Genomic DNA, 27576 nt, shown 5'->3' with positions numbered 1-27576 from the left:
GATTAGCCTCCTGCTTGGCATCAGTCGGTAGAGCATGAAATATTTTGATATAATTATAAAAATTAGGTCGTGGTTTTTTAATAGGATACAGTCTCATAAAAATCTTTATAGGCCCAGGTATGAGCTTCCCCTATAACTCTTGTAATTCATTAAAAAATAAATATATATATATATATATATATATATATATATGGTACTTATCCTATAGTGTTGAGGAATTAAAATAAATTGCACACCATAAACAATTTGATACATATATTAACAAATATTGCAAAAATAGATCAGGGCAAAAATATAAAGAGCGATAAAAATATATAATATAAAAATAGAACAATAATCGAAATCAGTAAACTATCACAGGCTAAATATTATTCTATAAATTTATAGCACGAAACGTTACCATGTGCTTTTATCTCTTAATCATATGCATCCTTTTGTATGTAGCTGCGATATAAGCTTGCTAATACTTGTCGACTTGGACAATTCTATTAAAAATAGGTTCCTTAAATTCAACTTGATAAATTGGCAACCAATGATCCAAATATATCTATTAAATTCTCTAGTATCTAATAGATTTCTTTGTAATGAATATATATTTTATCTCAGGGTGCAAGATTCGGCACCTGACGGAATAAGTAGAGCAATTCATCTAGTGAATCAGAGCTACAACAAACTATCGCAAATTATTGCAAAAATTAAAGATCATATGAATATGCATTAATAGCCTAGATTTTATACTTCTTTGATTTATTAGAATTTTCTGAAATGTACTGACTCATTATTCCTCTAATAAAATACCTTTAATACTATCTTTACTTGCGCAAGTATTTTTTATTAAATTCTTAATTTATAAGAAAACCCTTTTGACGAGCTAGCTTTGATTATTAGGTAATTCGAAGCACTGAGGGCGCCCATCACTAATTCAATATTTCTCACTCACGTGTCGAAATCTTTTTATGAGCTGCTGATGTCGATCCAACTCCTGGTGGTCCTGGACTATGGTAGCCGGAGTCTTCTCTTCCAAGGAGTTACAAAAATTATTTAGAAATGAAAATGACTTCTGCTTTATAAGAGCATCACAAAGTCTTATAAAAAATTTAATAATTCAATCTAACTTTAGCTTTTTACAAGTTATAGCAAGGTATTACGCTCTATAATATTTAGGGTCCTCTCATGGTGGCATTTGGCAGGCGAGTGATGGTTCTCCTTTCTCAATTTTACAATTCTTATTTCCGACTTTCAAATTTACATAAAATTTGAATATCCTAGTCTTCCGCCATTAAAGGTTCAAATAGACCGTACTAAAATATTAAATTATCACTTATGTTGTATGTTTAATAATTTCTTTGCCTTCGGGCCATATCCATAACATAGACTATATAACAATTTTATACAAATTCTAATCATTTGTAGAAATATATATAAATATTTTTGAATTGGCATACTATTGCCGCCTATTAACTGCCATTATGTGATTGGTGCATGCAAATTGTTCAGTATTCATGCGCTTGGTAACCTCCTATTTCCTGGATACATTTAATTATTTTTATTAGGTTTTTTAAGTATGCCCTCTACATGCTAGTTAATTTTCTATATATTACTATTTATTTCATGCATCATAATAGTTAGCCACGTGACCTTTTGTTCCTCCAAATTGCATACCGTTTTGCCGCAATAGATCTCTGCCAAGGGGTTTGGTCAGATTCTACGTTGCATGGCTCGGTCGATCGTTAGGTCGCCGATCACTGAATGTTTATGCCTAACCTCAATCTTCAATATATTATATAATATTATATATTAGCAAAAAATTATTTCAATTCCTTTTAGGCTATTGTACCGTTTAGCCAGGACAAGCTGATGCTATCTAATCTTTATGTTATCTCCTTGGCGATATTAGCCAGTTACTTTACTCAGACCTATTAGTATTTCAGCTAGGGATTTTTATATCTACCCAAATTTCAATATGTTACAAGCTCTGGTCTGAAATCTGTAACTTGAAAAAAGTAGATGACTGGAGACAGAAATAGTCACATTAATTGCTGTTTGCGGAAGGGGTTATGCCAAGGCGAATCCCTACGCTCATATATTGGATTCCGACTTGAAAAAAAGACTAAGAAATTGTGAGAAACCACATATTTTATTGATAGTTAGAAAGATCAGTTTCAGTTTTTACACCATTGTCAATCTCTGATAAACTCTATTCAAAACTTTATCAGAGATTAACAATGGTGTAACAACCGAAACCGGTCTTTCTAACTATCAATAAAATCTGTGTTTTCTCACAATTTCTTAGTCTTTCTATTTAATATGATCAATTACCACAATATCAACTTCTCAACTACATAAAAAGTGGATTTCAACTGTCGTTTAACTAGTGTTTCGTTAATCCAGTGATTAAAAAATTATAATAGGCTACAAAAATATTTTGATCTTGGATAAATTAACCAGCTCAAATATTAGATCATCAGTGATCAGTGATTATCTTGAATTACATAAATATGACTTTTATGTTCTTCGATGAATATTAATATTACCATTTCATTTAAGCTTAGTTGCTCTGTTTTAGTTCCTGTAGCTCCTGCTTCAATTTCCTTTGTTTTGCTTTGATATGGGGGAAAATTGAGTGGAATTTAGTTGGTGAAGGATGCTTGATATGCATGAGAAGTAGTACTTCGCCACCACTAGGAATGGAAAGAGCAGAAGTAGATTTGGGTTAGAGTTGGAAGTGAACGCTATAAACGAGCAGAGTTCATTCTTGGATAAGGAACTATCCAGCAGCAATTCTGTTTGGACGACTTCTGTCTTTTGGAAAGGTAATGATCGGATACATTATTGTGGAGTTCACTTCAGCTTTTAGTATTCCTTGCAAATAACACGAATGCTTCCCATTGAACCAATGCTGACAGGTCGATGTGAGTCTCACAAAAGCATTTTCTAATTAACGACAGCGAAGCAAAAGTCAGAGAACGCTTCATCTGTTCTTCCTTATTCGGATTTCAATGATTTCGAGGGCGTTCGCTTCATTAGCATCCCAAACTCAGATCTTTGAATAAATGAATTTTCCAGAGCTTTTCAAAATAATAAACAGAAGCACTGCTACTTTTGAAGAAAGAAGGGTAGGGTTTACTTTGAAGATAACTAGCAACAGAAAGTGACAACAAAAAGCTGTATAGGGGAGAGAAGGATAGAAGGAGAGTAGAAGAGAGAGGGGAGCTGTAGGAATGCGAGATTCAAAACGTTTAACCCGAATCAATAAGTAACCAAGGTAACCAGCCAATCCCGGCACCGGGCCTGTGAACTGTAGGCTACATGAGATCTGTGAACTATCAAGGAGGAGAGCAGAAGTAATAGAATATGATCTATTCTCTCTGAAAGAGAGTGAGAGAAATAAAAGTTTCAAATATCATTATCATCCTTTGTCAGGTGGATCAAGAATCATGTTGATAGAAACTCTATTTTTATAAATACAGGATTATTAATACGGTATATTATGAATAAATGAAAAGAATGAGAATCTTAATTTCATAAATTAGTCGAAATTATAAGATAATCTAGAATGATGCCTATTTACTTGTCGGTCTGCTTAATAGGGTAAAGCCTACTCTTCTGTTTTTACTTTCCTTGCCCTATTACCATAGGTAAGGAAAGTATTGCTTTTCGAAAAAAAATTAAGGTACCCAAATTTCTAAATTTCTATACGTTTCAAGATCCCCTGAGTCCAAAAAAGTGGTTTTTGGGTATTGGTCTGTATGTGTGTGTGTGTGTATGAGTGTATGTGCGTCTGTGTACACGATATCTCATCTCCCAATTAACGGAACGACTTGAAATTTGGAACTTAAGGTCCTTACACTATAAGGATCCGACACGAACATTCTCGATCAAATGCAATTCAATATGGCGGCTAAAATGACGAAAATGTCGTCAAAAACAGGGTTTTTCGCGATTTTCTCGAAAACGCCTCCAACGATTTTGATCAAATTTATACCTAAAATAGTCATTCATAAGCTCTATCAACTTCCACAAGTCCCATATCTGTAAAAATTTCAGGAGCTCCGCTTCAACTATGCAAAGTTTGATTTTAGATTCTCAATTATCAGGCTTCAGATACAATTTAAACAGAAAATTTTAGGCGAAAAAGTTGAGCATGAAAATCTCTACAATTAATGTTCAGTAACATTTTCACCTAAAATTGAAAATAAGCTCGAAATTCGATAAAATGTGATTATTTCAATTGCAAAGTGTTGGCAACAGTTGATTCTATGAAGTCATTCACTATGAAGAGATAGCAGACTTCGTTTGTCTCCAGCGTTATTGTCCTGACACCAGCTGGCTTAGATCTTTGAATTAATAGACTTTAGATGCGCGGGAACACTAGCGTCAGGTAATCAATTATTTTAGTAATGGCAAGGAAAGTTGTGTGAGTGCGCCACACCAGATTTTTATTTCAAGTAGTTGCCAAGTATTTCTCATGCATTTTAAACTATCTCTTGTTGTGCGAAAATTCTTTATATCTGAGCTATTTTGTATAAACTATGTTACTGTTTCAAGGCACCCTTTTGGTATATGTGAAGAATGTTCTTCATACAAAATATGATAGGAATTCATTGCTTCAAAGAAAACTTTTAACACAAAGAATTATGTTACGATTATTTGAAAAATTCCACTTCCATCCATTCACAAGATTCTCTCTATTCTTGGCTTATCTTGCACTCATTTAATTAAGAAATCCTTTTATTCAACCCTCATCCAAATAATTGAATTTAATTCTTTTTTTAAAGATTAACTTGCCAATGCCAATGAATAATATTGTGACTCAATGGGTCACAAAACATAGTTATCTCCACTGAACCTGCTCCACTTCCATTTTTTCATGTTAGCTGTGAGGAAGCAATTGGATGAAGAACAGATTTAACTGCTTATGACGCTCATTGTTTGTATAGACACCCAACAATTGAGCAAGCAGCAAACAACAGCCAACTCATTCCGCCCTCTCCATTGAACCAATGGTGCCCCTCCTCCTGCTAATCCGAACCCCCTCCCTCCCTTCGAAACCCCGTTTGTCCGGATGCCAGTAAATAAATTAAATTGCACGAGTGGGAGAGCATTAAATCCGACGCACTTCATCGTATGAAAAATGGAGCTTTATTTGAAGCCAGCCAACGCGGGAAAAGTGTGCAGCATTCATTTTCGTTTAGCAATGAATTCTATGGTTTGGAAAACGTTCATGTAGGTGGGGTGGCTCGTCAAAGGCATTAATTTGTACCGGAACTAGAGCAATGTAGACAAGCGTTCCTGCAACGATTGCATTATCCTAAAGCTTATTCCTCGAATTGCCTAGGTTAGACTTCTTCATCTATGTCACTATTAAGAGTATTAAAGATTTCAATTCTTGTCAGAACACTATATTTTTCTTGACAATCCTTTCTTTCTGAAATCCTGAAAAGCTTACATATCCGAATTTCATGTAATTGGAATGTTTAAAAATTATGAAAAGGTTGAATAATCTTAGTGGTCATCTTTATTAACTTTTCTCTCAACCATCTTGAGTTCGATTATTGTAATAAGTTTTATCAAACTCAAAATTTTCATTTTTTTTCAACTGAAAAGATGTCGCTACTCGTTAAAAAAATGGTTCTTATCAAATCTAATACCAAAAATATGTTTTTTATCTTAAATCAAATTGAAATGTTATAACGGGTCTTGTCCAATCACTTGTTTGACAGCCCATATTTTATTTCCGTTCTTCAATTAATCTTTTTATCCCTTATTCAACCTCTGGACTATCCAGATTTTTAATCACATCATTTCTCCGTTATTTTGTACCTATTCCTCCATTGACAACTGATGAAAAAAATTATTTTCCACTGGAGAATGTTTAATTCTGAAACTTACGTGATGACCTGCTGCAGGTAATCTTGCTGTTATTGAAAAACGAAAGTTCTTTGTGAAAATACAACGCTTCGCATCTATGAATAGGCTTATTCTGCTGTAGAAACACAATAGCCAATCAGCTGCTCTTTATACTGTAGCTTTGTCATTTCCAACCAGCTTCGTTGATAAGCCTCTTCAAATCAGATGAAAAAACTCGTGAACAAAAACTTCCAGCAAAATCAGATTTTAAAGTTTGCTCGAGATATTTCCTCTCGAATTGTATTCAGATTCAATTTTATTCAGTTCCACCTTATTGATTGATTCAATGCCTTATTAATGGTTGCCTTCTGGAGAGGTTGAAATACACATCCCAGTATTCAACTCAGGAATGGTTACTATGCTTTTGAAAGTACATGACCACTTGTCACTCACAAGTGATGCTGGAAATTGATTGTGTTTGGTTAGTGGTTTAGTGGTCTAGTGGTAAAGTCTGCAAACCTTTCTTGACCACCAGTTTCCGCTTTCGATTTCCATTTGCGTGATCCTCATTACGGGATTATTTGAGTAGCTTGTTCAACAATATTCCAGAAATAGTTCAATTTAACCAAAACACACGTATATCCTATTCTCTCTGGTTTCAGATTCTAGAAAATGAAATGATAATTCTCGTATTATTTTTTCTGTTTATTAATCTCCGCTGATTATCCCTAAACTTTGAATTAATTATTGAAGGCGAAGTTGCTTATAATGTAAATATTATTGGTTCTATAGACATCTTGCGATGAATTCTTCAATGTTTGCTATTATGATGCTTAGTGACCTGTAATCTTCATGTACGAGAAAGCTTATAGGGATTTTCAAGCTTCAAGGACCTGTAACTTTCTAAAAACTCAATTACCGTGACACCTATTCCATCATCCTCGACTGTAATCCAATTATTGTATTTGAATTTTAGTTTATGAACAATCGTCTCGCTAAATGTGCTTCGTCAAATCTTTCCCATATAAATAACAATCAAAATATCCTTCCTTTGAAACTTTTCATCCACGAAATGTTTCAACATTTTGATGCCAATATCGGGGGACCGAGGAGTGTAGAAGCATAGAAAATTTGTAACGAAAGATTGAATTTATATTTTATATTTATTTATTCATTTTCTCAGTCGTACAATTATTTTTACAGTTATATGAGGAGGCACAACAGGCTTATGCCCAGAACTGTCCCTTTTAACATTTATACTACAGTCCAAATCAAAATCTAGGTTAAGCTACGATCACTCATCAAAATAAAAATTTTATTCACACTTCAAAAAACAAACACACCATCAATATTACAAATAGGTATACTATGAATTCGATTTAGAATGATATACAGTACTATGTTTGCTACAATATTTGTTAATTTACTATGTACTATTCTACACTAACAGCATCTAGTTACTAGTTTGGACTTTCTGAAGTAAACATGTTTTCTAAAAAAGAGAAATAAATAAAAAAATCTGGTGGCGCACTCACACAGCTTTCCTTGCCGTTAAGAGAATTGATCAACTGACGCTAGTGTTCACGCGCATCTCAAGTCTACTATTCAAAGATCTGAGCCAGCTGGTGACATGACAATAACGTTGGAGGCACACGAGGTCTGCTATCTCTTCATAGTGAATGATTTAATAGAATCAACAGTTTGAATTGAATAATCACATTTTCTCAAATTCCAAGCTTATTTTCAAATTTAGGTGAAAATGTTCCTGAACATTAATTGTAGAGATTTTCATGTTCAATCTTTTCCACATAAATATTTTTGTTTAAATCAATAACTATGCTCGTCAATGTCGAGACATTCGGAGCAGAAAACTTGAAATTTTCGACATGCTAGAAACTTTTTTGTTTCAAAAGATAAAGTTTCTCAGAAATAATTGAAATTATTTTTCCAATATTGTCAAACGTACTCGGAATAACGTATTTTGGCCTCTCAGGAGTTTCAAAGGCAAGGATAGCGGCTGGATGGTGTGCCGCCATTTATGCTATCAATAGCTGGGATCAACAAATCCAAAATACAGAAGGATTGAAAAATTCAGCAACTGCAAGCCGGATGATCATAAATAGTGAAAATGACAACCTCGCCTTGAATAATCCAAGCGGTGTTTCATTACAGCCTTTCTAGAGGCAATCAGCTGCTTGCGTTTAAAATAATTCAGTCAAATAATCTTGTAAATTGCCAGCCTTTAGCTTACAATTTGGTACACAATGCATACCATGCAGCCACTCTTCTAACTTTGAACTTCCTTTGAGACCAAAATACGATCTTCCGACTACTTTTGACGATTGAAAAAATAATTTCAATTATTTCTGAGAAACTTTCTCGCTTTCACCACCTACTTATCTTTTGAAACAAAAAAGTTTCTAATTATTAATTACTATGGGTCGGATAAAAATGATCCAGACACCAATAGAAAGGAGACAGTCTCCCCGTTCATTTGATATAAAATAATTACTCATTACGACGCTACATGATTCTGAGAGAAGTGATATTTAAAAGAAAAACAAATCTTCGCGATGTTTCCAATTTTATCATAAAAGTTAAATTTCCTTTTAATCCTTCAACCCTGAAACTTTTTCAGCACTACTAGGATATCGGAGATGATATTATACATCCAATTCTGACGTTGAATTGGAAATTTGAGGAAGTTGCAATTTTACACGATTTGGCAACCCTGTAATTTCTTTGGATGAAGGGCCAAGTCTCAACTTGTTTTACACGCACACATATACAGACCAATACCCAAAAACCACTTTTTTGGACTCAGGGGACCTTGAAACGTATAGAAATTTGGGTACCTTAATTTTTTTCGGAAAGCAATACTTTTCTTACCTATGGTAATAGGGCAAGGAAAGTAATAAGTTTTTCTTGCAGGATTATTCTTCACATGAGATCAGCTGAGGAATAACCCACACATGCACTCGCTCACTCACTTCCATTACGGTATCGACAGACGACAAAATTTCCAGCTGTTTTTCCAAGGACGTATTTTGACACCTGCTGAAATAAAAATAACATATGATTCTTACCAGCTCTTCGAGGAGCTTATAACAAACTCTGCTATCAGTTACTGCAAACTGCTGCTGCTCTGTCAATCGGTAATTTTTTACCGCTGCTTTGACTAGTTCCGCAATCATAGATGTTAAAGAGCTGTAATACTACTTCGACTCAATGCTAAGACTCAGTATTTCAATTGATTTCAGTGATTGGTTTAAACCAATATCACAGCTCACTCAATTAAAATTCTTATTCTGCTCAATAGCATCAATTATTAATTTTCATGATTTTTGTATCAGCATACATTTTACAGATTTCTATAGCTCGATCATTTGACTTGCTTCTGCTTATCAAATTAGAATTTCATAATTTAAATTTTCAATAATATAGGATAATTCAATAATATTTCATACTTTAAATATAAAATCTCAAGGCATAGGTTCGGCCGTCAGTGGAAGTTAGATAAATAATTTATCTTATGAACTTTGAGCTTCTATAAATCTTATTATTATGCAAATAATAATACTGATATATATGTACATTAACTGAGCATATTTAATAATTTCAAATAGTGATATAGAATTTAACATTCAATTCTCTTATGAATTCTAAATATGACTTTTCCCTTATTAATAATACTTGCACAATTATCTTTGAATGAAGCTTGATTTTTAAGTTATACCCTTGACGAGCTAGCTTTATGAAAATTTTATCACTTTGTAGCACTGAGGATTCTCTTAAATAATTATGAACTCACCTGTAGACTTTTCACAAATTTTTGATGATGGCCAGGATTCGTCTCGTATGTCCTAAGCCTTTTCTGGTGGGCTGCTGTTGTCCTCTCCAATGGGGATATTTAATTGAATGACTCATGTCATACAGTGACATCACTGAGTTATAAGAAGATATTTTTAATTACATAAATCAAAACTTAAACTTTTGCAAAAATTAATTAATGTACAATAAGGGGTTCAGTCTAAGGCTCTCATAATTGGTGGGTGTTCATGGTGACCTCTGGCGAGCAAGTGGGCTGTTGGTCTTCTCCTATTCTCTTTCGACGATACTTCCGACTTTTTAATTTACATAAAATTTAAATATCTCTTCTCATTGGTGGATTTCAAATAATCCGCGATGATGCAATTTAGTGCTGCCAAATAGTCCGCATTTCTAGAGCATATTACTATCTTAAAATTGCATATCTTTATCCTTAATTCTTATTTTATTCTAATTACAATGTTTTATGTATTCTACAACACTTACAAATTTTTATAATTTTAATAACGACTACGTGGAGATTTTGAATTAAATAATTTTTAACGCTGAGTAAATACTGTATTATGATTGGTACATCCCCAGACTGTAGTATGTATTAATGCGCTCAATAAAAATAAATCCCATTTCCTTTATCTTTTTGTTTTGTTTTTAATAATTTTTGTTCATGCTATATGATACAATAAATCTTTTTGTGTTTTCTTAATCGTTTATGTAACATTTATTTGGCATGCTTAGTCTACAAAACCCTCTTGTCCTCGTTTTAATGAATGCTACCTAGATGCAATTATTTTGCTAGTGAGTATCTAATTAAATTGAAGATGTTCAGATTGGTCGTTATTGATATTGCCGACAAGCGTTGTTCATATAGAACCTAACCTGAAATTCATACAATATATTATTATTTTATTAAATAATTGAGAAATTGATTTTCATTTCAAATTGTTAGCCATAATCTTGGCTTTTCTAGTCGTAATCGTCTTATCTTTGATTGATAACACCATTGGTGACAGATATTTCTGCTATTCTGTATGAGATCTTGTAATTCATTTCAGTTAATGAAATTTCTATTGGTATCAAAATGTACCGTCAGACCCTTCAATGTCCTTCAGCGAGTTATCCCAGGGTTGAGACCTAGTGCAATCGGATTTTCATAATATAAACCTACTTTGTTCCAAATTTCGGGGGAATCGTTAGAGCCGTTTTCGAGATCCGGTCACAGACACATAAACAAATAAACATCAAAACAGAAATTGCTCGTTTAATAGTAGAGGATTTCCAAGTGATTTCGATTCACTCACTTGAAAGTGGCATTAATATGTTGAAACATGTCGTGAATAAAACTTTTTTCGGAAAAAGTACTTTGATTTTCAATCCCATATAAATAAGAGTAGCCCACACCAAAAAGGTAATTGAATAACATCCAGTATCGGATACTGGAATTTATATAATATTAAAACTTATAGATGAATTTAATTTTCGAAGGGATAAATACATGTAGAATGGATTATTGTGTTCATAGTAGGAGTTCATGATGAATGAATTGGATACATCAATCACATATCCATTAATCATGTATATTTTATTTGTTTCTGAAAATGGACCAATGATTCAAACATGGAACATGACGCACTCTAGATATCTATCATTTCCGGCATTTTTTCTATCTGCTGGCTGTTCCAACTCATAGAACAGTCAAGTTCAATGAGCTCTTTCGTATATATATATATTGGATCACGGGTGGTGTAGATGGCTGGACCTAGCTTAGGATTCATTAGCAAGTTTTCGTTTTTTTTCTTCCTCAAAGCAATTCACACTCTACTATGTCTCTCAATCTTCTTCCTCTTTTCTACTTCTCCTTTTTCAACACTGTATTGTTTTGAGTTCTCAATTTCCATTTCCACTTTCATTTTAATGATATAGTTTCATTTCTTTACGGTTATTTGTAATTCAATTACCTTCTTCAATCAACTTTGCTTGTAATGTTTTATATTTCCTCCTCAATTAGATTTGATTAGTTTAGCTAATTTGGTGTTATATTGGAAAGTTGAGAGTAAGAGAAAGCCGGCTGCACCCTTTACTCCTCCCTCCTAGGTCAAAATGAAGGTAGCAATATTCTATTCTATTCTATAATACTGAACAATAGATACCTGTTGGAACCTATAACAATAGTAAAATTAGGATCATAGAGAGTGGCTTGAACTGATACCGAAATACATTGATTGCTCAGCTACCCATACATTCTCAATCAAAGGCATCTCCATTATCATTGCAATGGTACTTGTTGATATGCTCAAATACAACTAGTGACGTTAAGCCTCAGCCAGACTGTTTGTTAACGGAAATCAATATGTATTTAGAGATTAATTTCCTCGTGGTGTTTGCTAGGAGTAGTATGTAGGAATATGAAGTGTGACTGGGAAAGATATAATTATAGTGAAGAGGAAGGAAGGGAGAATGAACGAAGTGGTGCACGGTGCAGTTTGATGAGATATAAAGGAAGAGTTTGGAGAATCATAGTCTAAGAGTGAGAAAAATAGAGAGAGAGCGAGAGTGAGGATGTGTGTGAGTAGGTGCATAGAGAGTGAGAAAATGAAGGTGCAAGGAGTGTACAGTATGATGGAATATGAAGTATGAGTACTATAGATATGGTAAGAACGAGATGGAATGCATTCGTTTGATAATCGGGAAAATGGAAAGGTGGGTGGAAATCGGCTGATGATTGCTGTGGAATGGAGTCTGTGAAGATGGGGAATTGGGTGCTGTGAAGGCGAGAGAGGGAATGATAGAGAGGTTTGGAGTTGGTACGCTTGCGCCTGATAAGGCGACTACTGATATCCCTGCTGCTTGTTGCTCAGACTCCGCTCTCCGCTCTCGGTCGCAATTCAGTCGGCATCTGCGAGACTACTCGCACGTGCGGGAATCGGTGCGTGCGTGCGTCAAGCCTCCAACAATTCGCGCGCGATTCCAACTCTAAAGTTAAATTAGAAATTGAAATAGTTGAGTTTGAGGTGCATGTCGACTTGAATTGAGTTTGTTGTGAGCTGAACGATGTCTGCTGATTACGCAGGTCTACCGGGACACAAGGAGGCGATCGTCGAGCAGTCAGCCGCCGTTCCGACGCACCAGGAGGTGGAATGTCGCGTCTACGGTCGCCGATGGCTGATGCTTGGCCTGTTCGTCTTCTACTCCATGTCCAACGCCATGCAGTGGATACAGTACGCCATCATTGCCAACGTTGTCATGAAGTACTACGACGTCGAAAGCACGCTCGTCGACTGGACCTCCATCATCTACATGGTCTCCTACATACCGCTCATATTTCCCGGCTCCTGGTTGCTGGACAAATGGGTGAGTGCACAATCTTAACATTTACAATTTCATCTACTAGATTTTATTATTTGTTCAAGAAGCAAAGTTGCAGTGTACAACGAGCAATTCCAGTTGTGCAAGAAGCTGCTGCGTAACAACGAGCTATTACAAGAAGAAAGTTAATCAATTTCAGTCCATTGAATACTCTGATTGCTCTATGTAAGGACCAACACATCTCCAGCTATACTTTGTGATGTGATTACAAAATGAAACTATAGTTCTGTAATAAGATTATTTAATAAAGAAGAATCCAACGTATAATATATTACTCAATATATTATAGAATTCTTGTAGAACGTTAAATCTGTTCTAAGTCTTGAAATTGAGTTAGTTCAAGTGAAATCAAAACTGGTAATAGTAGGTGTTTCACATTTCGTTTGTGAGCTCAATCATCTATGACTTGATAAATAAACTTGATTCAATTGTTGAGAATTTCAAGATTAGGTAAAACCATGTAGGTTTTCATTTTTCTTTGAAATGAAAATTTCAGTGGAAGCCAACTAGAAAGACATTCATGTAGAGTCTTCACTTGAGCACAGGCAGAAACCTCATGTTTTGTGTATAAAGTTTTAATATCAAGTTCAGGTTTATTTACAGAAAATCAGTACTTTCATACTTTTGCTTTACTTTCGATAATGATAACTATCGATACATTCTATTCTTCTCTCATACCTTTGTTTAATTATGGCGATGGTTATGATAAGTAGCCGTAAGTGATTGATCTGTCTCTCGTTCAATCGCTGCAATATATATTTACAATTTGTATTGTAATAGGTCTAACAAGACCTGGAACATTATTATGAGGATAAATAAAATCATTATAGGAAAAAAACTGCCTGTCAGCTGTAGACGTACAACTATAATGAATGCATAGTGATATTATTAGTATCTATAATTGATTATTATAACCAATGTAGGTACCTAAAATACTAGTATTTTAATATAGGTATTCTATGTACATTGATTATAACTAAATGGTCCTTACAATTTGAAAAACTAGGTCTACGTAATTCTTGATAACAATAGAATAATTGAAGAAACTTAACATTTTCAACAAATTTAAGCTTCTAATAGTAGGCCTAGTCTCGGTAGAACGTGTCAATAGAAATGAAACAGCCTGAGATGAATGAAGTTTTGATTGATGAGTGTTACGGCTCAAAATATCAAAACGTAGCCAATTCCTATAAAATTGATTGAAAAAGCTTACAAGTGTGGAATTCACTCCAGAATGATATGATTTAGACTGTGAAGATGTGAGAGTGATCAAAGTTTGTTCATCGTTCTGTACCTATTCCAAAAGTTTTCAGACTCTGGAAGACGTTCATGCAACTGATCGTTTCTCATGATCATTCTCAACAATTAAACCCAAAAGAAGTTGAATGATCGAAGATTAAATAGTTGAAATATCAAAACTTCTCTAGCTATTATGAAACTCATCTCAAATCCATCTGATTATAATTTTTTCTCCTATAACCGTATTCATTATCAGTGTTCACTTGAAATCGCCCTGTCTACATCAAATTGAACAGGATTGTGGATTGAAGATGCCATCTGAACACAAAGTTCACTGCTACTACTATTTGTAGTTTTGTAATGCATGATGCATCACTAAGAACGTTCTCGCGCACATTACTCTGCGATTACAATAATAAATTATGGGAATTCTCAAAAGAAAATAATGCTCTATTGCTCTTCATACTCAACTCCGACTACAATTCGTATCCGTGTGCAGGAAACTACAATAAAACTAATCTTCTTGAGCTTTATTTTCAGATTGACATAAATCAAAATTACATTACAAGCTGTAGACCTTAAAAACAGAGAACAATTCCTTTATTCAGAACTCAGTTTTTCTGAACGCTAGCTTACGTTTTGCTTGTGAATGTGAAGTAATCCCACGATAACTGAACTGATGTCTTCTGATATTATGAACATTTTTTTCCGTTGGAAACCCTCAAACTTCATTTCTACTCTCTCTCCTATTTCTGAGCTGATTCCTGAGAGCTGTCATTTCAATCATTGAGTGCGTTGCTATTTGCATGGAACAAAGCATCATTCAATACCTATCAATCATACAATCGGTAGATGAATATTGATAATGCATGATGTAATCGGAGTAAAAAGTATGAATGACGTATTCCTAAAATTACCTCTTGTCTCATTCTCTCCCGAAAAAATGAATATTCTCTCTTGATTGATTAAAAATTTGGTGCTTTATATAATATTGATGATATAACTCTCAAGTCACACTGTAACAGAAACTTCATTTCAAACTGCTCCACTCCATGGAATGAGTATTATAAATAAAACTAACTGCTCCTAACACAAGCGAAATATCTAATTTATCCATAACTTTACCCTCTTATCAATGTGAGAGACAATGATATGATTAAATTATTAGAGAATTCATATAACATGACCATATTCTTGATATCCGAATTTCAGCAATGATATTCTTAAAATCACTAATTTGATTATTGACAATAACTACAAGTTTTCATGAAAAGTTATTAATGTCTCATACTTGAATATTATACAGTATACATAATATTCAATACCATTGTTGTAGTAGTTTTTATATATCTCTATGTACCGTACTTGGAATTACTTTAGAATAGCTCAAAAATAGATCTTAGTTCACCAGTAGGCATTATTGATCCTAACAACTGAAATCAAGGATTGAATTTACGCTTTGACGCATATAACAGTACATCGACGCTTCTATGCAACAGTATACATTTGAAATCAAATCAAGATTTACTTCGTAGAGTTAATTCTTACAAATTTGGAAGAATGCTAACTTGCTTAGCACAAATACACATATGAATATAAATCTGACAGATACGTAGAAATTTTCAAACGAGATTCTAAAAACATATCCGGGAATAATACCATACAAAAATTATCAATTGCTGAACACCCAAACTCAAACCGTAAATACACGAACATATAACATAATAATTATAACTCAATATTAGATTGTGGACTTGATAATGAGAAATTATTATGATGAGAAATGATTATTTCTTCAAGTCTTGGACTCAAATAAGTCGAGAACTTAATAGACCCCGGAGTTTGGAAGATTAACCCGTGACTCAGAAAGTCGATTTAGACCCGAACTCTTACTTTAGTCCTGGACTATGTAAGTCCAGAACTTATAGATCCCGAGCTCGGAAACCGGCCCACATGACACATGAAAATGGCATGAGTGCTAAAATTAATACAGTTCATCTGAAAAAATTAAAAAGTGAAATAGCTATTTCTATAATAATAAAGAAAATAAATCAATTTCTGATAACTTGATAATATTCTTGTCACTTCACGGAAACAAATAAAATGGTCTTTGAAGAATCTGAACCGTAAAAATGGAAGTTTCCGATTTTTATCAGACTTGCATGAATGAATAACACTTGAGGGTTCAAGTTCAAAAGTCACTAGATATTGAGCACTTATTAATTCAATTTTGGCTGTCATTATCAATGAACGAGGATGTTATGAACTCTTATCAATAATTATTAGTATTTGACCTACTGGATTAAAAACCATCGGTTCGAATTATATATTTATCAATTACTTTATAATGCTGTAACTTATGAAATGTAGGTCTATTGTTTGGTCTTGGAAAAATAAATCATTATTCGAATAGGCTTACTACAGATGTCATTGAAAATTACGAATTACGCACGTATCAACGATAACTCAATCGACTGTGCTCTGCGTTTTTCTATTTTGATGTATTATCAAATTCTAGGAGGAATTTATCAAATTGATGGAAGCGAGCACATTGCTCTAGTAAATTTGCAATAATATTATTGCTGTAGTATAATTTATTCAATCACCACAATATGATCCATTGCTAACTACTGAGAAAGAAACATGTGATCCACTTCTCTTATTTATTTCCTGTACTAGACATCATTCATCTCAATTTGAAATCCTACAGATTCATGATGATGCACGAGTTACAAAGATTCTATTTATACCTATTCTTCTAATTTTTAATCATTCCTACTACTCAATGCAGAAATTACAGTGAATTGGTCTAAACATTTAGAAGTGAATGCTTTGTCCTCATTGATGTCATCCAGAAGCTGTAAGAATCAATAATAACCATTGAATCTATGATGTGATACTGTTTAAAATTTACGTCATATGAATAGCTTTAAGGATGTTAAATCGTAATCGTTTCGATCCTTGAATGTGATCTGATTTTGTTGAACGAAAATTGACAGTGAACAAAGTCTACGAAAGTCTACGAACATCATCTTTGTTCAGAGAATACCAGAATAATAGTAAAAATCTGGTGTGGCGCACTCACACAACTTTCCTTGCCGTTATGAAAATTGATCACCTGACGCTAGTGTTCCCGCGCATCTCAAGTCTACTATTCAAAGATTTGAGCCAGCTGGTGACAGGGCAATAACGCTGGAGACACACGAAGTCTGCTATCTCTTCATAGTTAATGATTTAATAGAATCAACAATTGCCAACAGTTTGCATTATTGAATAAATACATTTTCTCGAATTTCGAGCTTATTTTCAATTTGAGGTGGAAATGTCACTGAACATTAATTGTAGATATTTTTATGCTCAATCTATTCCACTTGAAATTTTTTGTTCAAATTGTATCAGAAGCCTGATAATTGGGAATCCTAAATCACACTTCGCATTGATGGGTCGAAGCTCCTGAAATTTTTACAGATATGGGACTAGTGGCAGTTGATAGAGCTTATCAATGACTATTTTAGGTATAAATTTAATCAAAATCGTTGGAGCCGTTTCCGAGAAAATCGCGAAAAACCCTGTTTTTGACTACATTTTCGCCATTTTAGCCGCCATCTTGAATTGGATTTGTTCGAAATTGTTCGTGTCGGATCCTTATATTGTAAGGACCTTAAGTTCCAAATTTCAAGTCATTCCGTTAATTGGAAGATGAGATATCGTATACACAGACGCACATGCACTCACACAAACACACACACACACACACACACACACACACACACACACACACACACACACACACTCACACACATACAGACCAATACCCAAAAACAGCTTTTTTGGACTCAGGGGACCTTGAAACGTATAGAAATTTAGAAATTGGGGTACCTTAATTTTTTTGGAAAGCAATACTTTCCTTACCTATGGTAATAGGGCAAGGAAAGTAAAATTGGCTGCTTTATGACAATAGTTTGCTAAACAAATAAAACTTCTTCTCCTTCTTAAGGGTGCCTGTCCGTTACGAACGTTGGCGATCATTCTGGCTATTATTACTTTGTTGGTTGCGCTCCGGAACAATTGAATAGAGGTCTTTCCGACCTCTAAATGAAACTGGATTCTGCATTTTAGTTCAAAGTCATGTTCAACTTTATTATATTCTGTATACTAATTGAAATGATTCATATAAAGACGTCTTATAGGTATCATTATTTTATGGCTTTCACAACGTAATTATAAGGACTCTTTCAAAGGCACTATGTTTCTTTTGAATATTATTAGAATGACCTATTCCACCCTCTAGGTTTCCTAATAATTGCGAAGTATTGCTACAACGCGGACTAGCTACAGTCGGATATGGGTCGGGGTCAGTAGCCGTACTGACAGGTGGAGATACCGGACCTACACTTCTCCCTCTATCCTGATTCTTTACCCTCTGCTTCTTTCGCGAGATTTTTACTTTCAGGGGAAGAGTGTTTGCCCGTGCCGTTGCTGGCCGATTCGGCCCTCGGCCTTTGGAATACAGGGTGGGTGTTAAGGGAGATTAAGATAACCCTATACAAGGAGACGGATCTGACTATCAGATCCCTACCAATAATTCTATTTATAAAGGTAGTACGCAATCTGAACCAACTGCGAATTGACGGCGAGCAAGCTGTACCTGCAAGCCCGGGACGTGGTTTTTCTATGAGGTTTAAGGTGAGAGCTATGGGGTAAAGGTATGACGGAACTATGGAGTTATTAGTAGTATTTAAAATGTAGTTAAATAGGGCACGGTATAGGGTGTAAGCTATAGAGAATAGGGTGCAGGGTATGAGGTATACGGTATAGGGTATAGGGAACAGAGAATCAATAATAAGATTATTATTCTCTACAGCAAATAAATATCTGCTCAATAATCCGCAATCTGAGAATTGCGCTCTAGCTCTCAGCAGGCTGGACCTGCTAGCGAAATACAGTATATCAATTTCAATTATGTGGTAATTAAAATTTGGAGAATAAGGTTTTAGGTGTAGGATTTCTGAATCGCGAGCCTGCAGCTGCGAAAGGATTTTCAGCAATTCTGAAACTGCTAAACAGGATTTCCGCGCTAATCTGATGACTGCGCGCCGGTTATAAGGGCCAATCTGTGACTGCCCTTAAGGGTATGGGAATCACTCTCAATCGTCCGAAACGCTTTTAAATTAATAGTCAGTATGTCGACTATTATGAGAGGATAGAAAAGATTTTTCACAGACACAGTCTGTAGAATAATATCGGGAAGACAACAGTCTGTCGTTGTCAGGGTAGGAAAGGATTTTTCCAGGATTTTCCACAAGGAAAATATCGAGTCAGAGACTCCTAATTCAGGAAAAGATTTCAATAGACTTTTCCAAGTAATTGCCAGTCTAAGGACTACCACAAGAACGATCTCTAATTTGCAACTGAGATCACGGGAAAATTCGTGAATTTTCCACAGGTAAAGCCAGCAAATAATATTTGCTATTAAAGAAGACAGGTTCTAAGAATTTTAGAAAGGATTCGCGGGTCTGAAAACCCGCGACTAGGACGATCTCGAATCTGGAACTGAGATCAGGAAGGATTTTAACACAGGAAGAATTAAGAGAAAGAAAGAGAAAGGATGCCGCAGTCTAGAAACTTCGGCGAGGAAGTCCTCAAGCTGTACCTGAGAGCTAGAAGGATTTTAGAATAGGGAAAGTGAAGAGAAAGAAAGAGAAAGGACGTCGCAGTCTACCAACTTCGACAAGGACGAACTCAAGCTGTACCTGAGTTCTCAAGGAAATGATTGGAATTTTCCTACTAGGTATTACAGCAAGTCAGAAACTGCTAAGAAAAGTTAAAATACTGGGCCACTCTATAGTATGAAAACCAAGCAAGGAAAACTTACTATAAATGATAATAATTTCTCTACAAGGATAAAAATTAATCGAGAAAACTTTTCTCAAAAGGAACAGGGATTTTCCCACAAGAATGAACATTAATTGTAGATATTTTTATGCTCAATCTATTCCACTTGAAATTTTTTGTTCAAATTGTATCTGAAGCCTGATAATTGGGAATCCAAAATCACACTTTGCATTGATGGGGCGAAGCTCCTGGAATTTTTACAGATATGGGACTAGTGGCAGTTGATAGAGCTTATCAATGACTATTTTAGGTATAAATTTAATCAAAATCGTTGGAGAAGTTTTCGAGAAAATCGCGAAAAACCCTGTTTTTGACTACATTTTCGCCATTTTAGCCGCCATCTTGAATTGGATTTGTTCGAAATTGTTCGTGTCGGATCCTTATATTGTAAGGACCTTAAGTTCCAAATTTCAAGTCATTCCGTTAATTGGAAGATGAGATATCGTGTACACAGACGCACATACACACACACACACAACACACACACACACCACACACACACACACACACACACACACACACACACACACACACACACACACACACACACACACATACAGACCAATACCCAAAAACAGCTTTTTTGGACTCAGGGGACCTTGAAACGTACAGAAATTTAGAAATTGGGGTACCTTAATTTTTTTGGAAAGCAATACTTTCCTTACCTATGGTAATAGGGCAAGGAAAGTAAAATTGGCTGCTTTATGACAATAGTTTGCTAAACAAATGAAACTTCTTCTCCTTCTTAAGGGTGCCTGTCCGTTACGAACGTTGGCGATCATTCTGGCTATTATTACTTTGTTGGTTGCGCTCCGGAACAATTGAATAGAGGTCTTTCCGACCTCTAAATGAAACTGGATTCTGCATTTTAGTTCAAAGTCATGTTCAACTTTATTATATTCTGTATCCTAATTGAAATGATTCATATAAAGACGTCTTATAGGTATCATTATTTTATGGCTTTCACAACGTAATTATAAGGACTCTTTCAAAGGCACTATGTTTCTTTTGAATATCCTTTTTTGTGATGAGGATAGAGTCGAACAATATTCTCAATAAAGACTAATTTCTCTTATTCTGTGTACTTATTTCCCCTTCATCATGAATGGAAGTTTCGTTGTATATGTTTCGTTTGTAAGTTCATTGTTTTAGATTGGATTTGGTAATGAATAACTTAGACAAAAAAGCATTTCATGTTAATCATAGATCACAGTGAACATAGAAATTTTTCCATTAAATATCTATTCCAAAATATCAATTTATCTCATGTAAATGTGAATTTTTGTATCAAAGTGAAGATGGATATAACAAATTTACCACTTCATCTTGAAGTGATTTTCCTTATTCTCCGTATAGAAATCAATAAATCATCTATTAAATATCTATTTCAAAATATCAATATATCTCATGTAAATGTGAATTTTTGTATCAAAGTGAAGATGGATATAACAAATTTACCACTTCATCTTGAAGTGATTTTCCTTATTCTCCGTATAGAAATCAATAAATCATCCATGATTCATTGTAAACATCAACAATAAATATATCCGACTTCAAGTAATTCTCCTGATTCTTCATGGAACATATTGAATGGAGCTATCCATGATTCATCATGAACTATTCCTGATTCTCACAGTGTGACCACAACAACTCACTAAATTGATTTTTTAATTACTAATTGAGTTTTTCAGTTATCGCATCACTTTTTCTATCACTGTTGATGAAGTATGAATCGTGTACAATTCATGTACTCATGATTCATCATCTTCTATAGCATTGGCTACACTCGAATAATGTATATTGAAAAATTCATTGTCATACAGCTCTTATCAATTTTTGTAACATCATCCTTTTATTTTCGACAAAATTGAAGTCAACTGCTCTATAGAACACTAATTCCAATCCAGTAATTTTTCCGGTACCCTTGTTTCATACCTGTATAGAGCGCCATTTTTATGTTCCTAGTGATTTTAACCAATAGAACAGGTTCTGGAATAACTGCCTTTTAACAATCGTTGCAATATTCACTCGACTTGTAAAGGACGTACTTTTCTATTCAGCTATGTCATAACCCGTGCAAGTTGGATGAAGTTGGGTTCAATTTTACGCGGTTGACTGCTGAAAAGTGAACAACCGACGCCGCGCCACTTAACCGACAAGAGGTGAGTTTCGTTGCGCGCACATCATCAGCCCAACTGAAAACTCCATAAAATTGCAAGTGGAGAGTGCTGATAAGAGAACTAACGTCCAATGTGGCGTCTTTTGTTGTGATATTCGAAAAGAAAAGTTGTGAGTGGATCGATTCAGGAACGGGGTTATGCAAATGCAAAGCCAAGCTAAACTTTAGTTTAGTAAAGCCAAGTCCTATGAATTGTCATTCTTGTACAGCAAAGACATTGTTTGGAATTTGGAAAATTAACTAAAATCAATTGTCTTTATTTTTTCAATTAAAGCTTCTTTGATATTAAACACGATACTACTTTTCTATTTGAATATGGAATATGCATAGGGCTTAGCAACTCTTCAATCACCTGAATTAATTGGAACCAGACCCAATTCGGTTAATCAAATATTCGAATAATTGGAGGTTTCATTGAAAAAACGTCTAATTAAAAAAAAACTCCATGGAAGAATATGTAGTATATTCACTTTATTTATAACCGGTTAATTGAATTTATCACTGTATGAATTGGACTTTGCTTTAACAAATTAGTGTTAATGCTTTTTGAACATATCTGAAATACGTGGAAATTCTGCAATACCTTCTAAAAAATATTTGGATGATCGGAGTTTCGATGATTGGATTCCTACTTTAGTTAATCTGAAATCTTATTAACTCATTTGATCATGCTTTTAAAAAAATCCTCTAGAAATGCGTTTTGTGCAACTGAACTCCACATTCCATTGAGTGTCCTAGTATTCAAATACTGATAGACATTCAAAGATAGGAAAATATCAATACAGAATCATGTATATCAGCGGAAAATGTATATTATCCAGAATCATGTCCACCAATTGCCTAATATCTCTACGTTTCAAAGTTAACTGATACAAAAGAATTATTGCTCTCAAGAATTTACCCAATCTAGATTAAAAAATATTCATTTTCAATATGATTTATGTTGGAATACTGCAACATTTGTATAGGAGAAACAAAATAAAGTGCAAATAAAAATAGACCTGCCTAAAGGAATTCCATGAGATATTAGAGAACTAGCGGCTTTATTGAATTATGATGAAATTTTCCACATTAGAAAAAGACTAAGATAATTTTTTTCCTAGAGAAGAGAGGTGGATGAAATATTAGCTCCTATAAAATTAGAGAAATCAAGGAAATTCAGCCAATTCACCATCTGATCGGTCCCTTGGCATAAAGTTAAGAAATTAATACAGTAAACTGTATCAATTGAGATCAATTCGAACATCTTTCGGCAATTTTTGGGTGTCAACTGACATTCACTTGAAAAGGGAGCTCTAGCAATTCTTGCCTGGTCAGCTACTTTTATTGTCAACACTCCCTGTGAAGGGAGATAGATATTGTCCAGGCTCTAAGGATACATGGTTGGGTGATTCTTGTGAATCATGAGAAATGAGGCCATTAATCATGGGTCTTATCTTCCAATAGCCAGAAGCCTTTTAGCTGAAGTTTCTAATAATAACAAATGTGTCTCAGTAATTCAATAGCTCTGATAATTTGAAGATTAATTTCATACACTGAAATTTTCCATCACAATTTCGTCTCATAGAACTTACTCATTTTGTTTCTTCTCGAAATTACTTGATCTTTGGCGATTACTTCTCGCAATAACTTCGATAGTTAACATCCAATCATGTTGCTCTGTTTCAGTTATCCCCATTAACAAAATACTATTTTTGATATTCGTATTCATTATAAATATCATAAAAGGATAACAAAACTCGTAAACATTTTAACATTTAATGATTTTATAAGATCTGAAATCATTATCTACTCAATAACCGATTATTGAGAACTTTTAATATTCTTTAAATTTTCATGGACGTTTTTTATTTTCGAGGTTCAATTTTTGTTGTTGATGTCAACTATGGACCTTAGTTAATCATAGTGGATTTCAAAGAATTGTAGAATTTGAAATTCTCTATAACGACTGTGACACTACAATAATTCTAGTCAATGTCCTCGAATAAAGTATTCTGGCATAATACGATACGTAGTGTGCAAACTGTTTCGATTATACATTGAATAAAATTTGGCTGTATGACTATATAGTGTTCAATTCGAAACAGAACTCAACTATGAGTTCAGTGTGTAAATAACAATTTATTGACATAGATTTGAATGACGAAATAACAGCAGATGTTGAAAACGTTGTCCATCCATTTCAAAGGACTTGTTTCACCTTGTTCCTGTCTACTCTTCCCATCTTCTATCTGTCTATTCCATGAATAGCATTAGTAATGTTTATCTTCAATTGTTGTCGGTAGTTTATAAGTATTGCTCCAAAAAAATTCTTCAAGTTGCCTTACAGAAACAAGTCAAGGCTAGACGGATCGGGGGATCGTTACAGAAAGTTCCTGTAGCATATTCCAACGTAAAAACAACGTTCAAACGTAAATGCTTGACCATCACTATTTCAACTGTTATGCACAAAGAATAAATAAATAGTCATACCCACTCCATCACTAGTTGAACCAACATAAGAAACAGTATTTAACCAGTTTCACACAAATATAGGCATTTCCAAAATGAATATTACCGACGAATGCCTACTATATAGGTTCCCAACTGGGACTCAGGTCTCCTTACTCCTAGCACAGATGTTCTCCAGTGGCTGAGTGACTTGGAAGTACCGATCTGAAATCTGTGTTTATATGTGTTTCTCATGTAACTTTGTTTTAAATTTTTGACAAAGCTATTCAACTGGCAAGCATATAATTTTAATTTTTCTTGACCACTCTTTTTTAGTGAGGATAGTACTATGTTTTTCCCCCTGACCATACGAATATATTCAAAATACGTACAAGCTAATGAGCAACAGGTTGTGTTTTAAATTTCACACTTTGTATAATAAACATAATTTCTCACAAGATAAGTATCAATATCGGGGCACCGAGCTTCGCTCGTTATTTTTATTTATTGATAAACAGAACACAATTCTCTAAAATGGTCGTGTTTAAATTTCACAGCTGGCTATACGTCATCTTATGAATTTCTGGGATGTTTTTTTTTTTTATTTTTCACATACTCACTCGCTCATTTACTTTTTTACTATCCACAGACGACGAAAGTCTCAGCTGCTTCAGCCAAGGATGAATTATCCTTTTAATGTCGTTCAGCGAGTTTTCCCAAGGATGAGACCTAGTGCAATCGAATTTTTATATCATAAACTTATTATGTTCCAAATTTCGTGAAAATCTTTAGAGCCGTTTTCGAGATCAGTTGAACATAAATATATACCCATATAACCATATAACCACATAACCATATAAATAAATAAATGAATAAATAAATAAATATATATATATATATATATATATATATATATATACAGAAATTGCTCGCTTAATATAATATGATTAACATCTTTCATACTTTTTTGACTTTATGTCTCTATCTATATTTGAATGAGTTTCAGGTTGTTTCTTTTGATAATAATAACTGCTATGATAACACTAATAAAGCCCTGCTTTGTAGACTGCTATATTCCTCTGTGATAATGCTAATAAAGCACTGCTTTGTACTGTACTTTAAATTCGGTGTTCATTGACGAATATAGACTATAGACACGAGTTTCGTGGACACGTCATCAGTAATCCCATTGAGTAGAATGTATTTGAGAAGAATGATGGCATTCGCCAGTGATTTTGAATCATATCGATTTATCGGTGGTTAGCGAGTAATCCCGACTGGGAAACAAATCAATTAGCAGAAGCACAGCATTCGTAGCTGAACGTCCAAACCCGGCGATAATTGAATTTCACATTCATTAGCATACAAAGTGAACCATTGAATTTTGTACCAGTCTGTGTGTCTCTCTGTCTCTTGTCAATTTTTCTAATCGCTTGTCATGTTCTCTCTTGTTCCACTGATCGTAATCTCTTCATTCTCCATAATAATTGAAAAAACTGCGCTTCTATCTCTAATCCTGTTGAGCTTCGTCATTGAACGCTGTTAGGTAAAAGGCTGGAATATTTGGAAATATAATCTGATCGTAGATTTACGTTTGTTATTCATTACTTACTGGAATTTCTGGAATGTTGATCATATTATTGTGCATTTTGGATATGGGTAGTCTATTCAATGAAGGCAAAAAGTGTGCATTGTGCATGAAATTCCATTCTCAATTGGATGAATTTTTTGGCTCAACGATGCAATAATTTAATAAAATAATATTCTTCTTGGATAAACTTCATAAGTCTCTAGAAGTTTTGTTTGCCTAACCGTCTTGCCAGGTGGCTGCAAACTTCTGTCCCTTCTGAATCGTGAATTCTCCAGTCAAGTTATTAACTAGTACTATACATTTAACCAATTCATCCAATTTTCCAAGAATTTGAAAAATATTGGACCTACTTGATAACATCGTGCGATAGCCACGCATCAGGCACTGGTATGCACATCATATCTTCTAGGAAACTTGCCTATTCGAAGGATAAAAAAACGAATGTCAACGGCTAAATTCGGCAAAATTGTGCTATCAAAGGACAAATAACTTGTGATGACTGTGATTTTCCAATCCATGCAAACTCCAAGAGAACAAATTATATCATGAAAAAGCAGAATCAAGCATGAATTTATTTTCATATAAATCTACAGTTATCGCGACCAACGTCAAGTCTCGTTTCTGACGAGTGATTTCATCGCAGTCAGGTGATGGGAGGAAGGGGATGAAAAATGGTATGATAAAATATCAGAGAGGCACGTCATTGATGACAAGAGGCTTGGCGAATGCAGAAACCGACAGCGAGCCACCTAATAAATTCCCACCGCCCGTGTGTGGTGCGCAAGATATCAATTTGAATTATTAATCTCCATCCTGTTCCATGGTCCTGGCGAAACCGATGATGGAACAAGGAGAGGTATTTCACCATTCCGCCCCAACCACCAATAATGGAGAGCAGCCACTAATGGAAGAGCTAGAGATGTTCATAGTAGGATAGTGATTAAAATCCATCTATTCAATATTGCAGTCTACAAAATGTCACAAAAATCTTGGAGAATCCTCCCAGGTATTGATCGTGATGGAAAATTGAAACAAGAAGTTGATTAATTGATTTTCTCAATAACACTTTATTCACGTGAAACTTTCTTCGTGTAAAATCCACATGAAATCGTACCCTACTTTTCAATCTTTGTCTATTATTCCATATACAGATAACCAGGGAGAACAAACCTTTGTCCTATTTGTGCTGATCGTCTATTGG

At 34.4% G+C, this 27576-nt stretch overlaps 1 protein-coding gene across 3 annotated transcripts in view; it reads left to right on the top strand.

Moving 5' to 3' along the window:
• Positions 1-27576, top strand: part of LOC111047904 (feline leukemia virus subgroup C receptor-related protein 2) — a 152134-nt gene that overhangs the window by 71193 nt on the left and 53365 nt on the right. For 2 of the 3 annotated variants that reach the window (XM_039421394.1, XM_039421395.1), the window contains exon 2: positions 12746-13026. In XM_039421394.1, coding sequence (XP_039277328.1) covers positions 12746-13026 — 281 coding nt within the window. Of the gene's footprint in view, positions 1-12525; positions 13027-27576 lie in introns of those variants that run through there. The other variant, XM_039421393.1, reaches the window with a different exon arrangement.

This window comes from Nilaparvata lugens, chromosome 2, assembly GCF_014356525.2.
Source record: "Nilaparvata lugens isolate BPH chromosome 2, ASM1435652v1, whole genome shotgun sequence".
Lineage (NCBI taxonomy): Eukaryota > Metazoa > Arthropoda > Insecta > Hemiptera > Delphacidae > Nilaparvata > Nilaparvata lugens.
This window is presented reverse-complemented; position numbering and strand designations above follow the sequence as displayed.